Genomic DNA, 20512 nt, shown 5'->3' with positions numbered 1-20512 from the left:
TGAGTCAAGTTTTAGTTCACATTTGGATCTATCTTGCTGGCTGGTTTGCAAATGGACTAACTAGGTTGCTGAGTTTAGGTGCTATTAAAATATTTGAATAGCATTGATTTCTCTATAAAGTGCTTTTAATTATAGTTTTAGTTTTTCACTAAGGGTAACCAAATAATTTCTACTTCATAATGTTTTAACAGTGTTATCTAAAGCCTTTAAAATGTATTTTAAATTTAGTTTTCCACATAAATCAGCCCTCCTCATTTTCTCTAATCATGTCAAACCCTTAAGAAGACTCAAATATTTTGAGGTTTTATAATTTTTTGGAAAATGTTTTGGCTTTGTCTTTTTTTTAAAGAACTAACCTTGGCCAGGTGTGGTGATGCATGCATGTAATTCCAGCAGCTAGGGAGGCTGAGACAGGAGGATCTCCAGTTCAAAGCCAGCCTAAGCAATTTAAGAGGTACTAAGCAACTCAGTGAGACCTGTATCTAAATATACAAAATGGGGCTGGGGATGTGGCTCAGTGGTTAAGTGCCCCTGAGTTTAATTCTGGTACCAAAAAAAAAAAAAGAACTAATCTAAGGTAATTTTTATTTTTAGTTATACATGGGCACAATATCTTTATTTTGTTTATTTATTTTTATGTGGTGCTGAGGATCAAACCCAGGGTCTCACAAGTGAGAGGCGAGTGCTCTACCACTGAGTCACAACCCCAGCCCTAGATAATCAATTATTGTAGGAAAATAAACACTAAAAGATACTAGAGATATAGAATATGTTTTCCCTTTTAATACTAAGAGTATTTTATTCAGGTATAATTAATATTGAAATGCACAAATCAAAGTGCACAGCTGGATAGATCTTGACAAATGTGATCAACTGTGTAACAATGACCCAGGTCAAAATACAGAATATGCTTAGGAACATTTTGGTGAGAGTGTTCTTTTCAACTACCAAGATATTTTGATCATGTATTGGAATCTTATTTTAGTGCTAGTGCTATATTTACTTGATTTTCTTTTCTTTTTTAAAATTTTTTCTTAGTTGTTGATAGATCTTTATTTTATTTATTTATACATGGTGCTGAGAATTGAAAGTGGTGCTGAGAATCGAACCCAGTCCCTCACACATGCCAGGCAAGTGTGCTACCACTGAGCCACAGTCCCAGCCTTTACTTGATTTTCTGGTCATCTCAAAAAGCACAGAGCTGCTTGCCTCTTGACACCTTAGTGACACTGTCATGTCTGGAATCACCTTTGGTCAATTGACTTTCCAGGTACCAGGGTCAATTCAACCTGAGCTAAATATCACTAATATACCTTTTGAAAAGTCAACTAATAGTTTTTAACATTCCATATTTTCTCAGTTGCATCATGGAGTCTGCTAGACCCTGCAGATAGGAAATAAACTCATAAATATCCTCTACCTCAAAGATAAATTCATGAGCAAATCATTCCTGGGTTAATTCCATGATTAGTATTTAATCTTTTGTTTTTGTTGTTTGTTTATTTGTTTTTAATTCATATTCTCACTGATAGTAGAAAGCAAAAGGGCATTGTTATTTCTCATTATTCCACATTTTTTTTTGGCCAGGTTCTTAAAGGTGTATTTACTGGAATCCTTGCCCAAAAGTTGTTAACCCTGATTTATCATGCATGTGTACTTTAAAAACTCTGACAGATAAAAACTTATCTTGGTTTAGCCTAAGAATTTTCTTTTTCCATCAAAAATCTTATTTTTCCTTTAAAATCTTAAAAATAATTTATTTACCCACATTCTCAAGAATTTAGAGTGCTGCCTACATGCCAGACACTGCTGTTGACTTACTAGTGAATTAAGAAAACTTCCTGCACTTATGGAGATTATATTTTAGAGGAAGAAAACAACCAATAGACAAAAATAGATTGTGCTAAGTACTATGGATTAAAGTAGAGTTTAAGGGAGATTAAAACTATTGGGCTGAGAAGGGATGCTATCTTACACAGTATGAAGGAAATTTTCTCTTTGAAGGTGGTCTAAGCAGAGACCTGAAGGAAATAAAGAACATGTCATAGTGGAGGAAGATGATCCAAACTGAATAGAAGGGAATAATTGGGAGACCAGATGGCCAGACTGAAAGAGGTGGGTGGAGACGGAGTCAGAGATTGCTGGTGGATTTATGACCCAGCATGTTGTGTATTATGAATACCTCTGTTTGGAATCATGACATTAATAGAACTTTGGAGATTTAGACTAAGAGTGTCTTAACATAAATATGTAGTATAATGTTAAATAGATCTTTGCCAATACAAGATAGATAGACAATAAATAGTTTTTGAATGTAAGTTCCTTCTACTTTTCAGCATAAATGAGTAGTCCAAAAATTGAACTGTTTTCCTCTGAGGCAGCTATAATCATTTAAACATAAACAATAGCAACACATTTCTACAGTTGAAAAATGACATTGGTGGTTGATAATTTTTTTTGTCAAGCAATGATGCCAATATGTGAAAGAGAACTACCTCAATGTTTTGGTTGAGTTTTTTGACGATGCTAGTGATGGTCTGTATATGGCTTTCTAGTAACTTCCTGGCAAGTGATTCCTCTTTTCGAAAGCCGTGGGTCCCTTGGAGACAAGAAGAGATGTCCTCCTTGATGCGGAAGGCTTGTTCAAGGAGGAATGCTATGGTGCGCTCCTGGTTGTTCAATCTGTCTTCCAGCTGACTTTTCTGAGTGTTTTGGATGACGGGAAGAAAAGGACGACCCCTGGTCAGGAAAAGGAAATACGAGGGGTGTTACAAGAATGAACTGGATGAGCCAGGAACCAGAACGTGCCTCCTCATGCTACTCCTTTATTTTCTCACCTGTGAGAAATTTGGTAGGACACTAAGTTCTCACAAGGTTAGAATCTTGGGTTTATGTCTTGTCTAAGAAGCTAACCTGACTTTTGCCTTGATTTCGTATCATGCATTTTTCATGTTTCCCAAGGAGGAATTATTCTATATACAATGACAGTAAAATTTTAAGCCAAATTGGTAGTGGTTGGGAGGGAATGGGGGATCCATAAAAGATAATACTAGAAAGATTTTTCCATGATTTCTGCCTTTATATACACTTGCATAAAAACTCAACTTTAATCTAGAAAAATATCTAAATTCTTATATGTATAAAAGTGCAAAAGTGACTATATTAGAGTTTCCCAAAAGGTATGTCTTAGAATAGTAGTTAGTAAACTAATAGGCTACTGCACAAGAATTTTATGGTCAAATAAATTTGGAAAACATTGTATATCACATCCGTCTTTTGTGATTTACAACATGTTTATCACATTAATGTCTAATTGTATTGTTTTTGTTTGGATATGAAGTGTCTCTCAAAAACTTCTGTGTTGGCAGCCGAGTTCTACAATAACTTTAAAAAAAGAATTAATAGTAATACTCTTCAATTTATTTAAGGAAATAGAAAAAGAGGCAGCACTTCCAAACTCATTCTGTGAGGCCAATATCAGCCTGATTTCAAAACCAGGCACAGACACATGAAAAAAAGGAAACTTCAGACCAATATCTCTAATGAACATATATGCTAAAATTCTGGCAAATTGAAACAAAAACATCAAGAAGATAGTGCACCATGATCAAGTGGAGTTCATCCCAGGGATGCAAATTTGGTTCAACATACAGAAATCAATAAATGTAATTCATCACATCAATAGACTTAAATATAAGAATCATATGATCATTTAAATAAATGCAGAAAAAGCATTTGACAAAATACAGCACCCATTCATGTTCAAAACACTAGAAAAACTTAGGACAACAGGAGCATATCTCAACATCATAAAGGCTATCTATGCTATGTCTCAGACCAACATCATTCTAAATGGAGAAAAATTGAAGGCATTCCCTCTAAAAACTGGAATTAGACAGGGATGCTCTCTTTCACCACTTCTATTTAACATAGTTCTTGAAATACTGGCCAGAGCAATTAGATGAAAGAAATTAAATGGATACACACAGGAAAAGCAGAACTCAAATTGGCACTGTTTGCTGATGATATGATTTTATACCTAGGAGACCCCAAAAATTCCACCAGAAAACTTCTAGAATTAGTAAATGAATTTAGCAATGTAGCAGCATATAATAAACACCCATAAATCAAATGCATTTCTGAATATCAGTGACAAATCCTCAGAAAGGAAAACTACCCGATTTACAATAGCCTCAAAAAAAGTAAAATACTTGGGAGCCAATTTAACAAAAGAAGTGAAAGACTTCTAAACAAAAACTACAGAATGCTAAAGAAAGAAAGAAAGAAAGAAAGAAGATCTTAGAAGATAGAAAGATCTATCTTGCTCTTGGATAGGCAGAATTAATATTACCAAAATGACCATACTACCAAAAGCACCATACAGATTTAATGTAATTCCAATCAAAATCCCAATGACATTCCTCATAGAAATAGAAAAAGCAGTCATGAAATTCATCTGGAAAAACAAGAGATCCAGAATAGTTAAAGCAATCTTTAGCAAGAAGAGTGAAGCAGGTAGCATCACTACACCAGACCTTAAACTATACTACAGAGCAATAGTAACAAAAGCAGCATGGTATTGACACCAAAACAGACTGGTAGACCATTGATACAGAATAGAGGACACAGAGACTAACCCACAAAATTACAATTATCTTATATTAGACAAAGGCTCCAAGACATACATTGGAGAAAAGATAGCCTCTCTTCAACAAATGGTGCTGGGAACACTGGAAATCCATATGCAACAAAATGAAATTAAACCCCTATCTCTCATCATGCACAAAACTCAACTCAAAATGGGTCAAGGGCCTAGGAATAAAACCAGAGACCCTGAATCTAATAGAAGAAAAAATAAGCCTAATCTCCATCATGTGGGATTAGGCCCTAAATTCCTTAATAAGACTCCTATAGTACAGAAATTACAATCAAGAATCAATAAATGGGATGGATTCAAACTAAAAAGTTTCTTCTCAGCAAAATAAATAATCTGTGAGGTAAACAGAGAGCTACATCCTGGGAGCAAATTTTTACCCCTCACACATCAGATAGAGCACTAATCTCTAGAGTAAATAAAGAACTCAAAAAGCTAAGCACCAAAAAACCCAAATAACCCAATCAACAAATGGGCCAAGGACCTGAACAGACACTTCTCAGAAGAGGATATACAATCAATCAATAAATATATGAAAAAATGTTCATCATCTCTAGCAATCAGAGAGATGCAAATCAAAACTACTCTAAGATATAATCTCACTCCACTCAGAGTGGCAGCTATTATGAAGACAAACAATAAGTGTTGGCGAGGATGTGGAGAAAAATGTACATTCATACGCTGCTGGTGGGACTGCAAATTGGTGCAGCCAACCTGGAAAGCAGTATGGAGATTCCTTGGAAATCTGGGAATGGAACTACCATTTGACCCAGCTATCCCTCTCTCCGGTCTATACCCAAAGGACTTAAAAACAGCATGCTACAGGGACACAGCCACATCAATATTAATAGTAGCACAATTCACAATAGCTAAACTGTGGAGCCAAACTAGATGTCCTTCAGTGGATGAATGAATGAAAAAAAATATGGCATATATACACAATGGAATTTTACTTAGCATTAAAAGAGAATAAAATCATGGCATTTGCAGGTAAATGGATGGCTTTGGAGAAGATAATGCTAAGTGAAGTTAGCCAATTCAAAAAAAAAATGCCAAATGTTTTCTCTGATATAAGGAGGCTGAATCATAGTGGGGGTAGGGAGGGGGAGCATGGGAGGATTAGATGAATTCTAGATAGGGAAGAGGGGTGGGAGGGGGCAGGGGATTAGCAAGGATGGTGGAATGTGATGGACATCATGATCCAAAGTACATGTATGAAGACTCTAATTGGGTGTCAATACACCTTATATACAGAGATATAAAAAATTGTGGTATATATGTGTAATAAGAACTGTAATACCAAAAAAAAACCCCAAAGTACATGTATAAAGTCATGAATTGGTGTGAACATACTTTATATACAAAGATATGAAAAATTGTGCTCTATATGTGTAATAAGAATTGTAATGCATTCCACTGTCATGTATTTTAAAAAATAAAATCAATAAAACTGAAAAAAATGCAAGAAAAATAAATGTTGGCGAGGATGTGGGGGAAAAGGCACATTCATACACTGCTGGTGGGACTACAAAATGGTGCAGCCAATATGAAAAGCAGTATGGAGATTCTTTGGAAATTGGGAATGGAACCACCATTTGACCTAGGTATCCCTTTCCTCAGTTTATACCTAAAGGACTTAAAAACAGCATAATTCAGGGACACAACCACATCAATGTTTATAGCAGCACAATTCACAATAGCTAAACTATGGAGTCAACCTAGATGTCCTTCAATAGATGAATAGATAAAAAATGCAGCATATATACACAATGGAATATTACTGAGCAATTAAAGAGAATAAAATCATGGCATTTGCAGGTAAACGGAGTTAGAGAATATAATGCTAAGTGAAGTTAGCCAATCCCCAAAAACCAAATGTCAAATATTTCTCCAATATAAGAAGGCTGATTCATAGTGGGGTAAGGAGGGGGAGCATGGGAAGAATAGAAGAACTCTAGATATGGCAAGGGAGGAATATTGGGTTAGAAATGATGGTGAAATGTGATGAACATTATTATCCAAGGTACATGTATGAGGACACGAATCAGTGTGAATATACTTTGTATACAACCAGAGATATGAAAAATTTGTGCTCTATATGTGTAATATGAATTTTAATGCAGTCTACTGTCATATATAAATTAAAAAAATAATAAAACAGTGAAAAAAACCAAAAAACTTCTGTGTTGGGCTGGGTATAGTGGCAAATGCCTATAATCCCTGTGGATCAGGAGGCTGAGGTAGGAGGATTGTGACTTCAAAGTAAGGTTCAGTATCTTAGCACCCTGTCTCAAAACACTAAAAAAGGGCTGGGGATGTGGCTTAGGGGTTGAGCACACCTGGGCTTAACCCCTCAAAAAACAAACAAACAAAAAATCTCCTACATTAATACAGGAGGTGAAATGATTAGATCTAAGAACCTTAACTTAAACCCGTGGATTGATCCATTTGATTAATATTTTGAATTACTCTTTTATTAGCAAATAAGAATTCTAGGCAGGTGGGCTGTGTCTACAGGGAGTGGGTCACTGGGGGCATCCCTTGGGGATTATACATTTCTTCCTGGCCCCTCCTATTCTCTTGGTGCTTCTTGGCTACCATGAGCTGAGCAGTTTTCCTCCACCACATCCTTCTGCTACATCTCAGACACAGAGCAATTGGGTTGACTAACTGTGAATTGAGACCTCTAAAACCATGAGCCCAAATAAATATTTCTTCCCTGAAGATGTTTGTGTCAGGACTGTGAACTGAAATCTGTGGAATTATGAGCCCAAACAAACTTTTCTTACTCTAAGTTGTTCTTATCAGATAGCAGGTAAGAAAAATAACTCATGTAGTAGTTAAATAACTAGTCCTAGGCCATCAAATTCCCATGGCTAAAGCACTTGATTATAGTCCCTAAGTATAGGTCACTTCCAAAGCTGATGCGTGCATTGATTTCTGACCTCGCACCAGGTCAATATTTCATCAGGTCTACATAAGAGTTAGAAGTTTACTTTCAATTTGTCTCTAATGCTGTTAAGTTTCTTGAGGACTTTGTATGACCTTATGTCCCAGTAGAGAGGACTTTGGATGTTCCTTCTTCAATCGTCCCTTTTTAACACTGAGCTTTTTCATTAGCTTTCAGTTGAAGAAATGCTTCAGTATCACAGCTATTTTATGTGGCATTACCAGGATTTGATCCAAGAATTCTGAAATGTAGCCTAAGATAATTCTCAAGATGCAAAATATTTTATGAATATCATTAGAAGAAGACAGACTTAAAAGGAGAAGGGAATTTGACCTTTATTAAGGCTTGGGAATAAAATGATGAATAAGACAAATAAAAACAATTTCCTGTTCTGTAGGAAACATCTACTTATATGCTTATGTAGATGTATAAATATATAGCATATATATCTTTTAAAAGTGACTGAAATACATACTGGATCATAAAAGCCAAGGCCAAGTAGTTTAAACTATTCCCACTGCAAAACCCAGAATATCCATTTGCAGTGGGCTAATAATATTTCCCTGGAATTAGAATGTACCGAAGACAGAGACTTTTGGATCAAAGCATGAACACTGGTATTTTTCTGAAGACTAAAAGTGTTAGTGAGAGTTTGACTTCATTGTGTAAAACAGAAACCCACAGAGGATCCTAACACATAGGATTTATTTGGCTTATGTAACAAGAAGTATAGAGGTTAAGTGAAGAGGTTTGGTGCAATTGACCAAGGAAGTGGTCCAGTATCCAAGTGCCTTCCAGCTTCCAGACCCACTTCAGTGTGTAACTCTTACCTTCAGTGTGTCAAGGTTGTTGTTCTATGTAGTTGAGTTCATATTTCACACAGAAAAGGTGGACAGCCAGGAATACAGTGTGTGTGCCAGCTGTTTGTCCCACCCCCTGTTTTTTAATTTGAGAAAAAGCAAAAAACAACTGTTCTAAAGACTCACTAGACTCACTGTGACACTTTGAGTGTATTTCATTGGTTGAAGTTGTGCCATATGGCCACCTTCTGTGACTTTTTTTTTTTTAAATTGGGCACATTGTGGTCTTAAGCAAAATTAGGACTTTTATTAGCAAAGAAGAGGGGAATGCAAACATATTGGATTGGCTACCAGAGGCATTTGCCATGTGCAGTTTTTCTCTTTCTTACCTTTAATTTTATATGAAACATTGTTAAAATAATTTTAAAAGCAAGAAATTGATTTCTTCCTCATTGCTTTTTATGGATTAATTACAACCAAGATTTCTTAGGCACTGCCTGAAGCTGACTAAAAGTTAGCCACAAATATTATTATTACCCTCATGATGGACAGTGGCCCACAAGTATCAGGGTGTATGAAAGGCAAGGCTCTAACTGACCACAGTGGGTCAAAAGAAGAGCTCTTGCTATACAGATAAAGAAAATACAGTAACACATTACTTGTTTTTGGTTTAGCAGCTTTACAACTTCAATTTCCTAAAATGCTATTCACTAAAAATCTAATGAAAGCCCTACATATAATTACATTTTTATTAGATACCTTAGGAAACATTTTAAAATACAGATGAAATTAATTTTAATGTATTTTGTTTAACCAAAAATATCTACAATGTTATTACAGCATACAACTAAGATGTACTTTTTTATCGGGATATCTTACATTATTTTTATACTAAACCTTTCACCGTAGATCTTTAAAATATACTGTGAATTTTATGCCCACTTTAAATTGGACATATAAGTACTCAATAGTCACATGTGCTCAGTGAATATTGTTTCAGACAATATAGTTCTAGAAGCTGAGAACCAGAAAGTAGAAAGAAAATGTCCCGGAGCAAATAAGAGCATTACTGCCATGACCATAAGCTACTTTACAAATACAGTAGACAATTTCTTCAAGTCCTTAATATAAGCCAGACATTCTGGCTACTGCTTTAAGTGGTTAATTTGTTGGATCTTTATAATAACCCCATGAGGGATGTATTAATATTACCCCATTTCAAAGATGATGAAACCGAAGCTGAGAGGGATTAAGTAACTTGTCCAAGGTTACCCAGTTAACAAGGGTAGAACCAGTGTTTAAGTCCAAGGATTCGATTCTGGAGCTGATCCTATAGTATACACATAGATGAAGGCACCTCCACCCTTGGCCTCAACATTGCCCTTGGAATGTGATTGCTCTATTTTGCCCACTCTTCTAACGAGCCAGGTCAGATGGCTTCTGGAGCTACATAAACTGAATACTTGAAAATTCTATGCTGCAGAGAGGGCTGTGTTCTAATAGCTGGCAGAAATGATAGGTTAAAGACAAAGATTAATCAGAGTCATAAGTTCAGTGAAAAGCAAAGCAAATTAGAAAGGGAAAAATTCACAGGCCAGGGCTAGAAGTGCAGGAGCAAAGACATGTTTAAAATCCTGACAGCCCTTCTCAGCATTAGTATGTCATTCCTTCCTTCCCTTCATGGATAAACTTCTTGAAGAAGCAACTAATTTTGTGGTTTTCAATACTTGAGATTCACTCCTCATGCTATGACCATCATGTCCCTGGAGCACTCTCTCTCTCTCAATCCCTCTTACTCCCCCCTCACTCATGTTGGGGGAAGCTAGCTGCCATGTGAGCAGCAGCCCTGTGAAGAGGTCCATGAGGTGAGAAGCTGAGCCCTCCTGAGACAGCCAGCAGGAGCTGAGGTGTCCTGCCAACAGCTGTGTGAGTACGTCTCCCAGGAGTAGGACTTGCAGCCCTGTCCAGCCTCAGACCACAGCAGCTCTAGCTTTCATGTCTTGCTACAACCTCATGAGACACGCTGAGCCACTGCTGGGCTTCTGATCCACAGAAACTGTGAGTTGAATATCTGTTTTATGCCCCTGAGTTTTAGGATGCTTTGCTACCCAGATAACTAATACAAGTAGTTTCTATGTGAAATATGATGGCGGGGGGGGGGGTGCAGTCTGAGACTAAAATGATGATTCTGGACAGAGAGGAAGAAGATGTTATGGAGCTTAAGCAGCTAGAACTTTTGGAATAGTTTAGAAACGGGGTTAGGAAAGGCAGAGATTTTAAAATTTCTGAGTTAGGCTTAATGAATGATGGTAACTTTCATCAAGACCGAAGTTTAAAATATTAGATTCAGGGGAAGAAAATGAACTTGAGATATTCGTAGGCCATCCATATAGAGTTGCCTGTTGAATAGTATGAAGTGTGTCTGGCCATAGAGATTGGGATGTTATCTGAAAAACAAAGGATAGATGAAGACTTGGGTGAGGATGGTGAGATTGACAGAGTTGGAGGAAGTGTGTGTGTATGTGAGAAGTGATGGGGAGGCATGCTCTGAGAGACTCATAGAGTGAACCTTTGTCCCATGGAATATCCTGCCATCCTCCATGCCCAGAATCCTGGTGCCCCTGCAGAGCCCTGGATTAGAGGCTGCCTGTTAAGACTCCACTATGACTCTGCTCAACTCTGCTTTTGGGAGTCAGAGAACTCACTCAGTTTCAGCCTCCTTGGAAAATTGAGGCCTGTTAGTGAGCAAGAGAGGTGAGAACCAGGGTGAGTGCTGAGTACATCTGCCCCAGAGGAATATGACAACTCATATGAGACAAATCACAGAAAGAAAGGAACTGAATTGCCCAATTCCTCATGGGTGAAAATTCCTGGGTTGACTATAGTTTTGATGAAATGAAGAATTAGCATGACTACAGCCTTCCCATCCTTTCTTTCCCATAAAGGCTTGAAGGACCTTGACAAATACTGTGAGAATACTGTGAGACACTCTGTGACCACGTGGGACCTGTTTTGAACTAGTGAATGAGTTGGATAGTGCAGTGGGCACTCTAATGTGCCAGCCTACTGCACTTTCAGGGAGGAAGGATCCCTTCACTGCTGGGAGTACTGCCCGCTGGCAGACCTCAGTGGTTGGAACTGTCTCAGGTAAGTGGTCGCCTTCCCAAGGTCATGCCCACTTCCAGGAACACCGTGCCTTCAGAGGTTGGTCAGTGTGGGTGTAAAGGCCTGGTACACTTCCTCTAACCAAGAACAACTTTGAAGGTTCATCTCAGCTTCAGAGCTCTTATGAATTCAGCTGAAATCTTCATTGGAATCTGTCATAGCTCAACTTTCCCTTCTGCACATTCTGTCTTTTGCTTCCTTTCTACAGATGATGATTTCAGTGTGCTCCAGAATGAGGCATCTATTTATCAGCCTCTGTCTTGGTGTCTTTTTCCTCCATGTCCCCACCTGAGCCAGATGCCCGTGTTGGCCTGAAGCAAGAGACAGCTCAGCCTGCCCGTGGAGCATAACCGAAGAGGGAATGATGTAGGTTTGCTCTCACTGCTGTTTCTTGGTTGCTTTGAGGCAAACTGTTCCTACTTATGTGACATTTCAGACTGTGGTCTAGGTGTCCTCTAGAAAGATCCGGCAGAGCACAGGGCCTCTGTCAGCAAGTAGTAGTAACAATAATGGTAAACTTGAGGAACAACTGACCCCCTGGTAGTTGCTTCCATGCAATTTCACCTGCAAATGCCTCAAGAGTGGGAAGGCAGCTGCTCCTAACCTTGTTTCTTCCTGAAGAGCAAAAAGTGATCATGTGGCAGAAGTTATTTTGTAGAATGGGGAAGGTTTTTTTGAATATAATTTTTCTGGAATCTGGCTTTTTTCAACCACACTCTACTACCCCTGGGCTCACTGGAGCTGACAAGACCTCATGGAAACCAGGGTCTGATTGAAATCCCCAGGACAAAATGAGTTCATCGAGCATTTGAGGGGATAGCCTTTGGAAAACCACTAGACAACAAGACTATTCCTACAACTATTCCTACCAAAGAGAAATACTAATACTAAAATGTGTAAAAATTTTTAAAGATAAATGGAAAATATTAAGGGGGAAGATATTAACAAACTAAAAAAAACTATAAATAATAAAAACAAATAGAATTAGGCATGAAAACTACAATAGTTGCAATAAATAAAAATACCTTCCCATAGTTTCTCCTATTGGAAGCCTGAAAATTTTTCTTCTTTGTCTCGTCACTTTAAAATTTATTGCCCTTTGTTAAAAATATTATTTAAACAAGGCTCCTAAGCTACTCTGAGATAGTAACTCTTCTCCCATGTGATTTACACTGTTTATGTAATAAACTTGCTTTTTTGTGGGCCTTGTTAATAGGCCTCCTGTTCCCCCAAATCTGTTCTGGCCATGAATTAAGGGTTAAGAAAAGAAACTATTTTCCACCTCTTTACTATTCAAACGGCCACAGCAGAAATAATTCCTAGAAGTGTCTTCAGGTTCCAACTTAGTTCTTCCTTTCTCGGTCCTGGACACCATTCTCTTCTAGTTTTGCCTCCTAATGAAGAATGCACCCTTCTAACTAGTGGCTACAGTGGTTTTTCCCAAGTGTAAAGGAGAGCACTTCCTTACTTAAAATGCTCCTGTGGCTTATCCATTTTCTGAGAATAAAGTCCTCACTCTCCTTTCCAGCTTCCTCTCCTCCCACCCTTCCCTTCATTTATTCTTATTCAACCCCACACACTTGCTCTCCCTCAAGCACACCTAGCTGTTTCCTAGCTCAGAGCCTCGGCATTCGCTTTTCCTTTTTAGCTTGCTCTCCCCTGCACTCACTTCATGGCTGCCTCTTTTCCATTGTTTAGTCTTCAACTCCAGTACCCACTTCTCAGGCACCGTTTCCCCAGTCACTTTCTACCATAACACCTCATTTTATCGTCTCCATAGCATGTCTTTACTTGCTTGTATTTATTTCCTGTTTTCCTTCACTAACATAAGACCTCTCTGCGTCAGGCACTTTTCTTACTTGTTTCCCAAAGCATCCCCTATGGGAAACTATATGCATGGCACATGGTAGGTGATCAATAAATATTTGCTGCCTGACTGATTTTTCAAACTTGACAGATCTCTTAAGATTCAGTTGTTGGATGAAAAAAAAAATGACTCCATAAAGCCACACGTTATTGGCTTGAGGCTTATATTTACTTTCATAAGCAATATTAAATAGCCTCAGCCTGGGTGGTGTTCCCATTTCCCATTACTGCACATCCAAGGAATGAAGAAGGCTTTGCTAAGGGGTTTCATTAGTCAGATTTCACCTACCTCTCATTTGGCTCAAAACTGTTCTTCTGGAAAATTACCAAATGGTACTCATTTATATATAATATACATATAATCCATTCCTCTAAACCCCACAATGCTGACAGCACTACCCTGGATTGCTGTCTGAGTCAGAGGCAGAAGGGGAGAGAACGTCAGGCGCTGCTGATGGTGACACGTAACCTAGCAGTGGACTGCAGATTTGCTCATTATTTTCTTTGTGCTAGTACTTCTTTCTGGCCTGTAAACAATATGCAGGCTGAATTTGCCAGTGAAGGCTTTTGATCTCCGAGCTTCATTTCTAGACAAACATTATTAAATTATGCTGCACCCTCACCCCAACTGAGACATTTTCTCTTAGATGATCTGGTACATTGTTGGCTCCCTTCCTCATAACCATTCCCTACTTCTACCTGATTTGATTCATTCTCCTGCCTCTCCTGTCCTAGGGGGTATGTGTGGTAGGGAGAACTCATTCTGATGTTTCCATTCTTCTGGGTTGAGAGGCAGTTGGTTTAAATAGGAGCATGTGAAGCAATTCTGGTCAAGGAGGTAAAAGGAGACACTTGCTGGGGGCACCTGGGTAAGCTTTCTTGAAGAGAGATATTGCCTTCTTTACTAAGTGTTGTTGTGTCCGTGTGTGATACCTGGAGCTGCAGAAGGCATCTTGTGATTCTGAAGGAAAGGGAATGGCAGGGATGGAGTACAGAAAACACCCAGTTGCTTGATGATGATGTTAAGTCCCTAAATTAGCCAAACCCTAGACTTAATTTTTGTTACATAAGCTAATCAGTGTGCTCTTATATTTAAAAAATTTTGGTTGAGGTTTCTGTTGTGTGTATGTAGCTAAAAACACTGTATCAGTAACTTATCAGTAATAATGTCAGTTGAAATAAAAACGTATCAGTTGATAAGTATTTACTTAATATCTACTCTAGTTCCATGCATAATATATAATGGTTCTATCCTTCAAAGAATAGTCCAATTCAATGATTTTCATAAACTTGAGTTTACGGGGTGGGGAAGACAGGAAACTTGTAAAAATACTGATTCCTTGGCTCTGCCATAAACCTGCATCATAATGTTGGGGTGGATCAGGAGAGCAAGGTAATGAATGTATCTTAAGTACTTAGCAATTCTAATGTATTCTGGAGACAGAACATGTCTGATTTAAGATTGGTTGTGTGAATCAGCAAATCATATAAAGCAGGATGCACAATGAAGTGCTGATATGTAATATGGAATATGGGCTGTACACTTTGTAGATACTCAGAAACAGCTTGGTCAGTTGGAAAGCAGAATAGATTGAGGGTAGAATACAGGCTCCATCACTTACCAGCCAAATGTTTGAGTTGCTTCATTTTTAAACAGGGCTGATAGGTCCCACTTTGCTGTATGTTTTTAAGTTTAGAGACAACAAGTGAGATGACCATAGTAGGTAGCAGTGAAACCAATGCCATACTGCTGTACAATCTAGGGAGGGCCCCCACACACTCACTCTTGTGGAGTGCTGTATGTAATGAAGCTGTATCCAGGAAAAGCAAAGAGGAAGCAAACCTAAGCCAGCAGAGGGATCAGTGGCACAGGGCTGCCACCTTGCTCACATGCAAGTTTGTGGTTTTGTCTGTCATAGCTAGTCTCAATGTTTTTTCTATTTGGCACATTGAAGAAGCCTCTAAGCAGGGCAGCACCTACTGTCATGCACACGGATTTGCATGCAACCATGGAGACATGAAGTGAAATACACAAAAGCTGGACTACAGTTATTTCTTTTCCTTTAGTTTCTAAAGTTTATTTTTTTAAAGTTATATTTAAATATTTAAATAGAGCTTTCTTTTTGAAAATTCTTTTCATGCCACAGATTTTCTGTCAATTGGGATATAATTATTATGTTTATTAAGAATGCTCAATGAAGTACCAATGAAGCACTGTTTAGTTATATTTATATGATTAAGATAAATTTAGGACTTACATTTTTTTCCAATTTCTAATGCTATAAGGCAAGGGAATATTCATTTTCAGTTGCCCTTTCTAGAACAACAACTGTAAGAACAAACACATAACCATCTTCAAGAGAAATTCTTAAAGAAAAATATTATTCAAATCATCAAGTTACCCAAAAGGTTATAACCCAAGGCCTTTCACTAGTAGCAAGGTATGGCCACTAAGATTCTAAAATTACATAATTTAAAAGCCAACAACCTATGTGCTCTGTTAGTAAGCTGTATTAGTAGAACCTCTATTTAATTTAATTGTTCAAGGAAAAAAATACCTGAGATTTCAGTCTAGTCCACATGAAGGTAGTAGCCACAGGAGAAAGAACTCCTAGAGGGCCTTTTCAGAGATTTTTGGACTTTGCATAGATCACTGATTGTGTAGCTGACAAATGAATCTGAACAGATTTTCCACATACTCTGAGTTCTGTTTCTCTGCAATTCGGTGTGACTTACACCAGCTGTGCCGTAGCTGGCAGAGGCATCAGTACATGAGCCTCTCACTTTGCTGCCTGTTCTGTCCTTGTGAAGAGAGCACTAAATTTACTTAGGAGCTTCTGATAACCATTTTGGCAACCTGTAAATGCTCAGAGACAAAAATTCGAAAATTTAAATCCTCTTCTAGAACACAAAAGGGCATAACAAGAAAATTCTCTACATTTTTATGAGATCAATTTTATGACTAGTTATATTTTGAATGCATAGAGTCCTACAAAAAATGTCAAGTGAAATTTTAGTGAATATTTCAATGCCTCACAAAAATAATCTGAATGTATGGGGAATGACAGAAAAGAAAAAAATATTTTCTATAGTTTCTCCACTTATAAAGCTGGCAGATGGATTTAGGAAATTAGGTAGCTGTCAATCTTTGCTGCTGAGATTGACATAAGGCTGAGTGCTCTTGCCGGTGAGGGAAGCAATTCAAGTTTGGAGGGTACAGTCCAGAAAGAGACTCCAGGCCAGTGGGGTTGAGCCAGCATGGAGGCTGCACAAGGAGCAGGAGCCTGGGAAAGAGATGCTTCTAAACAGTGGCACGCCCAAGAAGAAGATTAGAGAGAGAGACAGAGACTGGTGTGGACCTTTCCTGTGAAAAGTCACTCTGTGAGGCAAACCCCTCATGTGGAGAAAAGTTTCAATAAAATTGAAATCTTAGTGATGGACTTGGTATGACTCCCTTGTTTTCTTGTGGAGGCATCGAGGTGGGTCCTGTGTGAGTGTGGGCAGAGCAGACTTCCAGGCCACACATACAAGTAAAACACATGTATGCTGCAGCTGCAATTGTTGTCATGATGTTTGGAGCACTCTGGTGTTTGGTAGTCCTCTGGAGACACTTTCCTGTATTACAAGACTTGTTTCCCGGGAGGTGTTTGTTTTTGTGTATGTCTCTAGGGTAGAGAATACTGTGGGTGGAGTCAGAAAACCTGAGTTTAATTTCTGTCCTGCTCTGTCTGGTGGAGAGAATGACTCCTGTCCTACCCAGCTGGCTGAAGGGATCAATTTAAATAATGCACCTCAAGTGCTTTGGGATGTCTGTGTTTTTGTAATTATTTGATGGCAATGTGGGCTGCACTGTGTCTCCCAAACAGACATATTAAAGTCTTAATATCCAGTAGCTCAGAATGTGACCCTATTTGAAGCAGGGTCATTGCAGACGTAATAGTTAGGATGGAGTCACACTGGAGTAGAGTGGACTCCAAATCCAGTAGGACTGGTGTACCTTTCTGAAGACGGCCACATAAGGACAGACACAGGGAGAACGAAAAGATGGAGGCAGAGATTGGGGAGATGAAGGAAATCTGCATTCACCAGAAGCTAGGAGGAAGACACAGAATAGATTCTCCCCTATAGCTCTCAGAAGGAAACAAATCCTAATGACACCTTGACTTTTGAGACTATTAATGTCCAGAGTTGTGAGACCAAAAAAAAAAAAAGAATCTGTTGTGTTATGGTAGCCCTGGGAAATTAATAGACGGTAAGTTACTTAAGGTGAGGGAGGTCCTAGGCCAGGAGAAATGTATAGAATTTATTATAACACTGTCTTAGTTCCATTAGTACTTATAACCAGCATATTACTTTTAAAAATATTATTTCATTATTTATTTCCCAAAACTATCCTGTGAATGTAAGTAAAATTTTTCTTAGAAGGAAACTGAGGCTTGGGGTTATTAGTAACTCAGCTGGGAAACATTGGGACATGCGTCTCCTCTTTCTCCTATATCACAGCAGCTTTGCTGAGGACAATTAGTGGCTCTTTATGTTATATTTGCTCTTTTCTCTGAGAGGTGAAGTGTGTTTATTCTTCTCCTTGCTACTCAACTTGCTTCAACATCATGTAATTTTTCACTCTGGGCACCTTTCCTGCTTGGTTCACATCTCCTCTTTGCGGTGGTGTCACAGGGGCTCCTTCTTGAGAACTGAGACTGGCTGCAGCTAGACCTCAGCAGGGTCTTTCATTAAAGCAGAAGCTCTTAGATGTGATGGGCATGAAGAGCCTCCTGGGCTGGAGGCACTGAACGTCACCTGGAAGCCTTTGCCATGACAGATTTGGGATTCTTGGGGCTGTGCCCGGACCTAGCTTAGTCTTGTTTTCTTGGGGTCAAGGGGTCAGTGAGAAGATGAAAAAGAGAATAAAAGACTGTGCCGTGGCTGGTAGCAGCACCATCCATCCTGACAGGACCTGCGTGGAGAGCTCGACAGCAGCGTTTTGTCTTCCTTTCTTAAATACTGTAGAGTGAAATATTTGTCTTTATCACTTAGTAACAAAAACAGTGCATCACCGTATAATAAAAAGTGGTGCTGAGAAAACCTTAAAAGCAAATAATTTTATACTCTGAATGCCACATTCTTCTTACAAGGAGAAATTACTAGTCATTCGTCATTTTGACCCTTTGACTTACTTAAAGTTTTATCTATCCAAATTTTAAATATCATTCTTTGATTGTCAACCAGACCCTCATCTTCTCAAAATGTACTCTTGAGAGAAGTACTGAGATTACTAAGCCTGGACAAATTAATCCATTTGTAAGTTGTTTTTTGTAAGGGAAACTTAGAACTTTCCTCAGAGGCAGCAGAGTCTCAGGATTCTTTCTATCCAGAGACTTCCAAATAAAATTCCAGACACGTGGTTCAAATTCATACTTCCATCCTTTTTTTTTTCCTGTCCTCCTTGCTCCCTTTTTATACCTGCCTTAAAAACTTGACTCTTTCTCAAGATGATCACATGGCTCAAACCTTCCTGTCTTGGTCTTGGCTCAAATGCCAGTGTCTCAATGAGGCCTGTGTTGACCTGGCTACCCAGCAATACATACTGTTGCCTCTTTCTAGAAGGGAGCTCCACTGGGAAGAGATCTTTGTTTAATTTGTTCACTGGTGACTCTCCAAGTTCCTACCACAGTGCCTACCTACAGTATAGTAGGTGTTTAATGAGCATCTATTTAGCACTGGTTTTGACAGTAATTAGTTTTTGAAGACCAGAGCATCTGAGGGTTAGATGCAACCTTAGAATGTATCTGATTCTCCACCCCCAGCAAGGAACTCAGTCAATTAAAGAAAAACAGGAGGTTTATGAGCAGAATTTGTTTTCTGTTCAAAATTAAACCCCTTGGGAGAATAGTACATGTTTTAAATTATAATTTAAATAATTACTTTATTTCATAGAAGACTGTTGATGAGAATTGAGGGCAGAGGTGAGAAGGAACAAGTGCTCATCATTGATCACTTGAAACTCCCTCCCCACTTCTTAGAGCAGATTGTCAGAGAAGAAATGTTCTTTTTCCCAAGTTCACATAGCTGATGGGAGGCGACTCAAGAGCAGACCTGAGATGTCCTGGTTTCCATTAGTGCTCTTTCCACCAGCAGAAGAAAAAGAACTAGAAAAAGGGCTTTGGTGCTTTACTGCTCAAATAGGCACTGGATACACTGTCCTAAGGTCAGTGGATGCCTGCTCATTGTAAACAGTTGTGGAAATGATGAACAAATGTGGAAATCAGAATTACTCATAGATTTTGATATAATATTGAAGCCAGAATTAGACAAGCAGTCAGTATAGATAGGTAAATCGAGTCATGTCGGATCAAGGAGGCCAATTTTGAGTGAGTCCCGTAAGTTGGAACTGTCCCCTGAGGAACTGAAATGTTAATTCCTTCTGAACCCTTCCTCCACCCTTATCAAGAACATCCCCCTGCTCCAACCTGTTGCTAAGGTAACCTGTCCCAGGAGTTGCCCCTCCCTACAGGAACCTATGAAGTTGTTAATTAAGGAGTCCCGGGCTGCACCATCCTGCCCTGCTTATATGCTTGCCTCATGTGCTTCTCTAATGTTCAGACATCAACATTTGAGGGAGCACCGATAACTGGCAGTATCAATGATTGTATTGTCAGTGGCATTTTGCCATCCTGTGTCCCGTGGATTGTTGATATGACCTAACATTTAACCTACTAATAATATGTGAGGTTGCTGCAGCTGTCTGAGGCTGAGAAGGGCATTGTAAACACAACCATATTGCCTGTCTCTAGTGTGCATATCTCCAGTCCAAGCTTTTTCATAGGATGGGCATTACCTCTTTTCGTTGTTGGATTTTTACTTTTGGGGATTGTTATTATTTGTTCTGAGCATCACCTTTGAATGTATCCATATATATTTATTAAGACTGAACCTCAGAGAAATGTAATATGCATTCTGTCAGTTTAATGAGTCAATAATGACTTTTACTTGTCTAAGTTCTCTGTTTGCATTTCAATACATTTGTTGTGCCCAGTGAATGCTCTGATTTGTAGGGTGCAGTTATTTAAAACTTGC

General features: G+C 38.6%; 1 protein-coding gene across 1 annotated transcript in view; it reads right to left on the bottom strand.

Annotated features, from left to right (window-relative positions):
• Fam81b (family with sequence similarity 81 member B) overlaps window positions 1-20512 on the bottom strand; it is a 63544-nt gene that overhangs the window by 35175 nt on the left and 7857 nt on the right. Inside the window, exon 4 of the mRNA XM_046429207.1 lies at window positions 2496-2739. Within this exon, the coding sequence (XP_046285163.1) occupies window positions 2496-2739 (244 nt within the window). The remainder of the gene's footprint in view (window positions 1-2495; window positions 2740-20512) is intronic.

The sequence above is a fragment of the Marmota monax genome, unplaced genomic scaffold, assembly GCF_021218885.2.
Source record: "Marmota monax isolate L192 unplaced genomic scaffold, Marmota_monax_Labrador192_F-V1.1 WCK01_AAM20220418_F8-fsc00018, whole genome shotgun sequence".
NCBI lineage: Eukaryota > Metazoa > Chordata > Mammalia > Rodentia > Sciuridae > Marmota > Marmota monax.
This window is presented reverse-complemented; position numbering and strand designations above follow the sequence as displayed.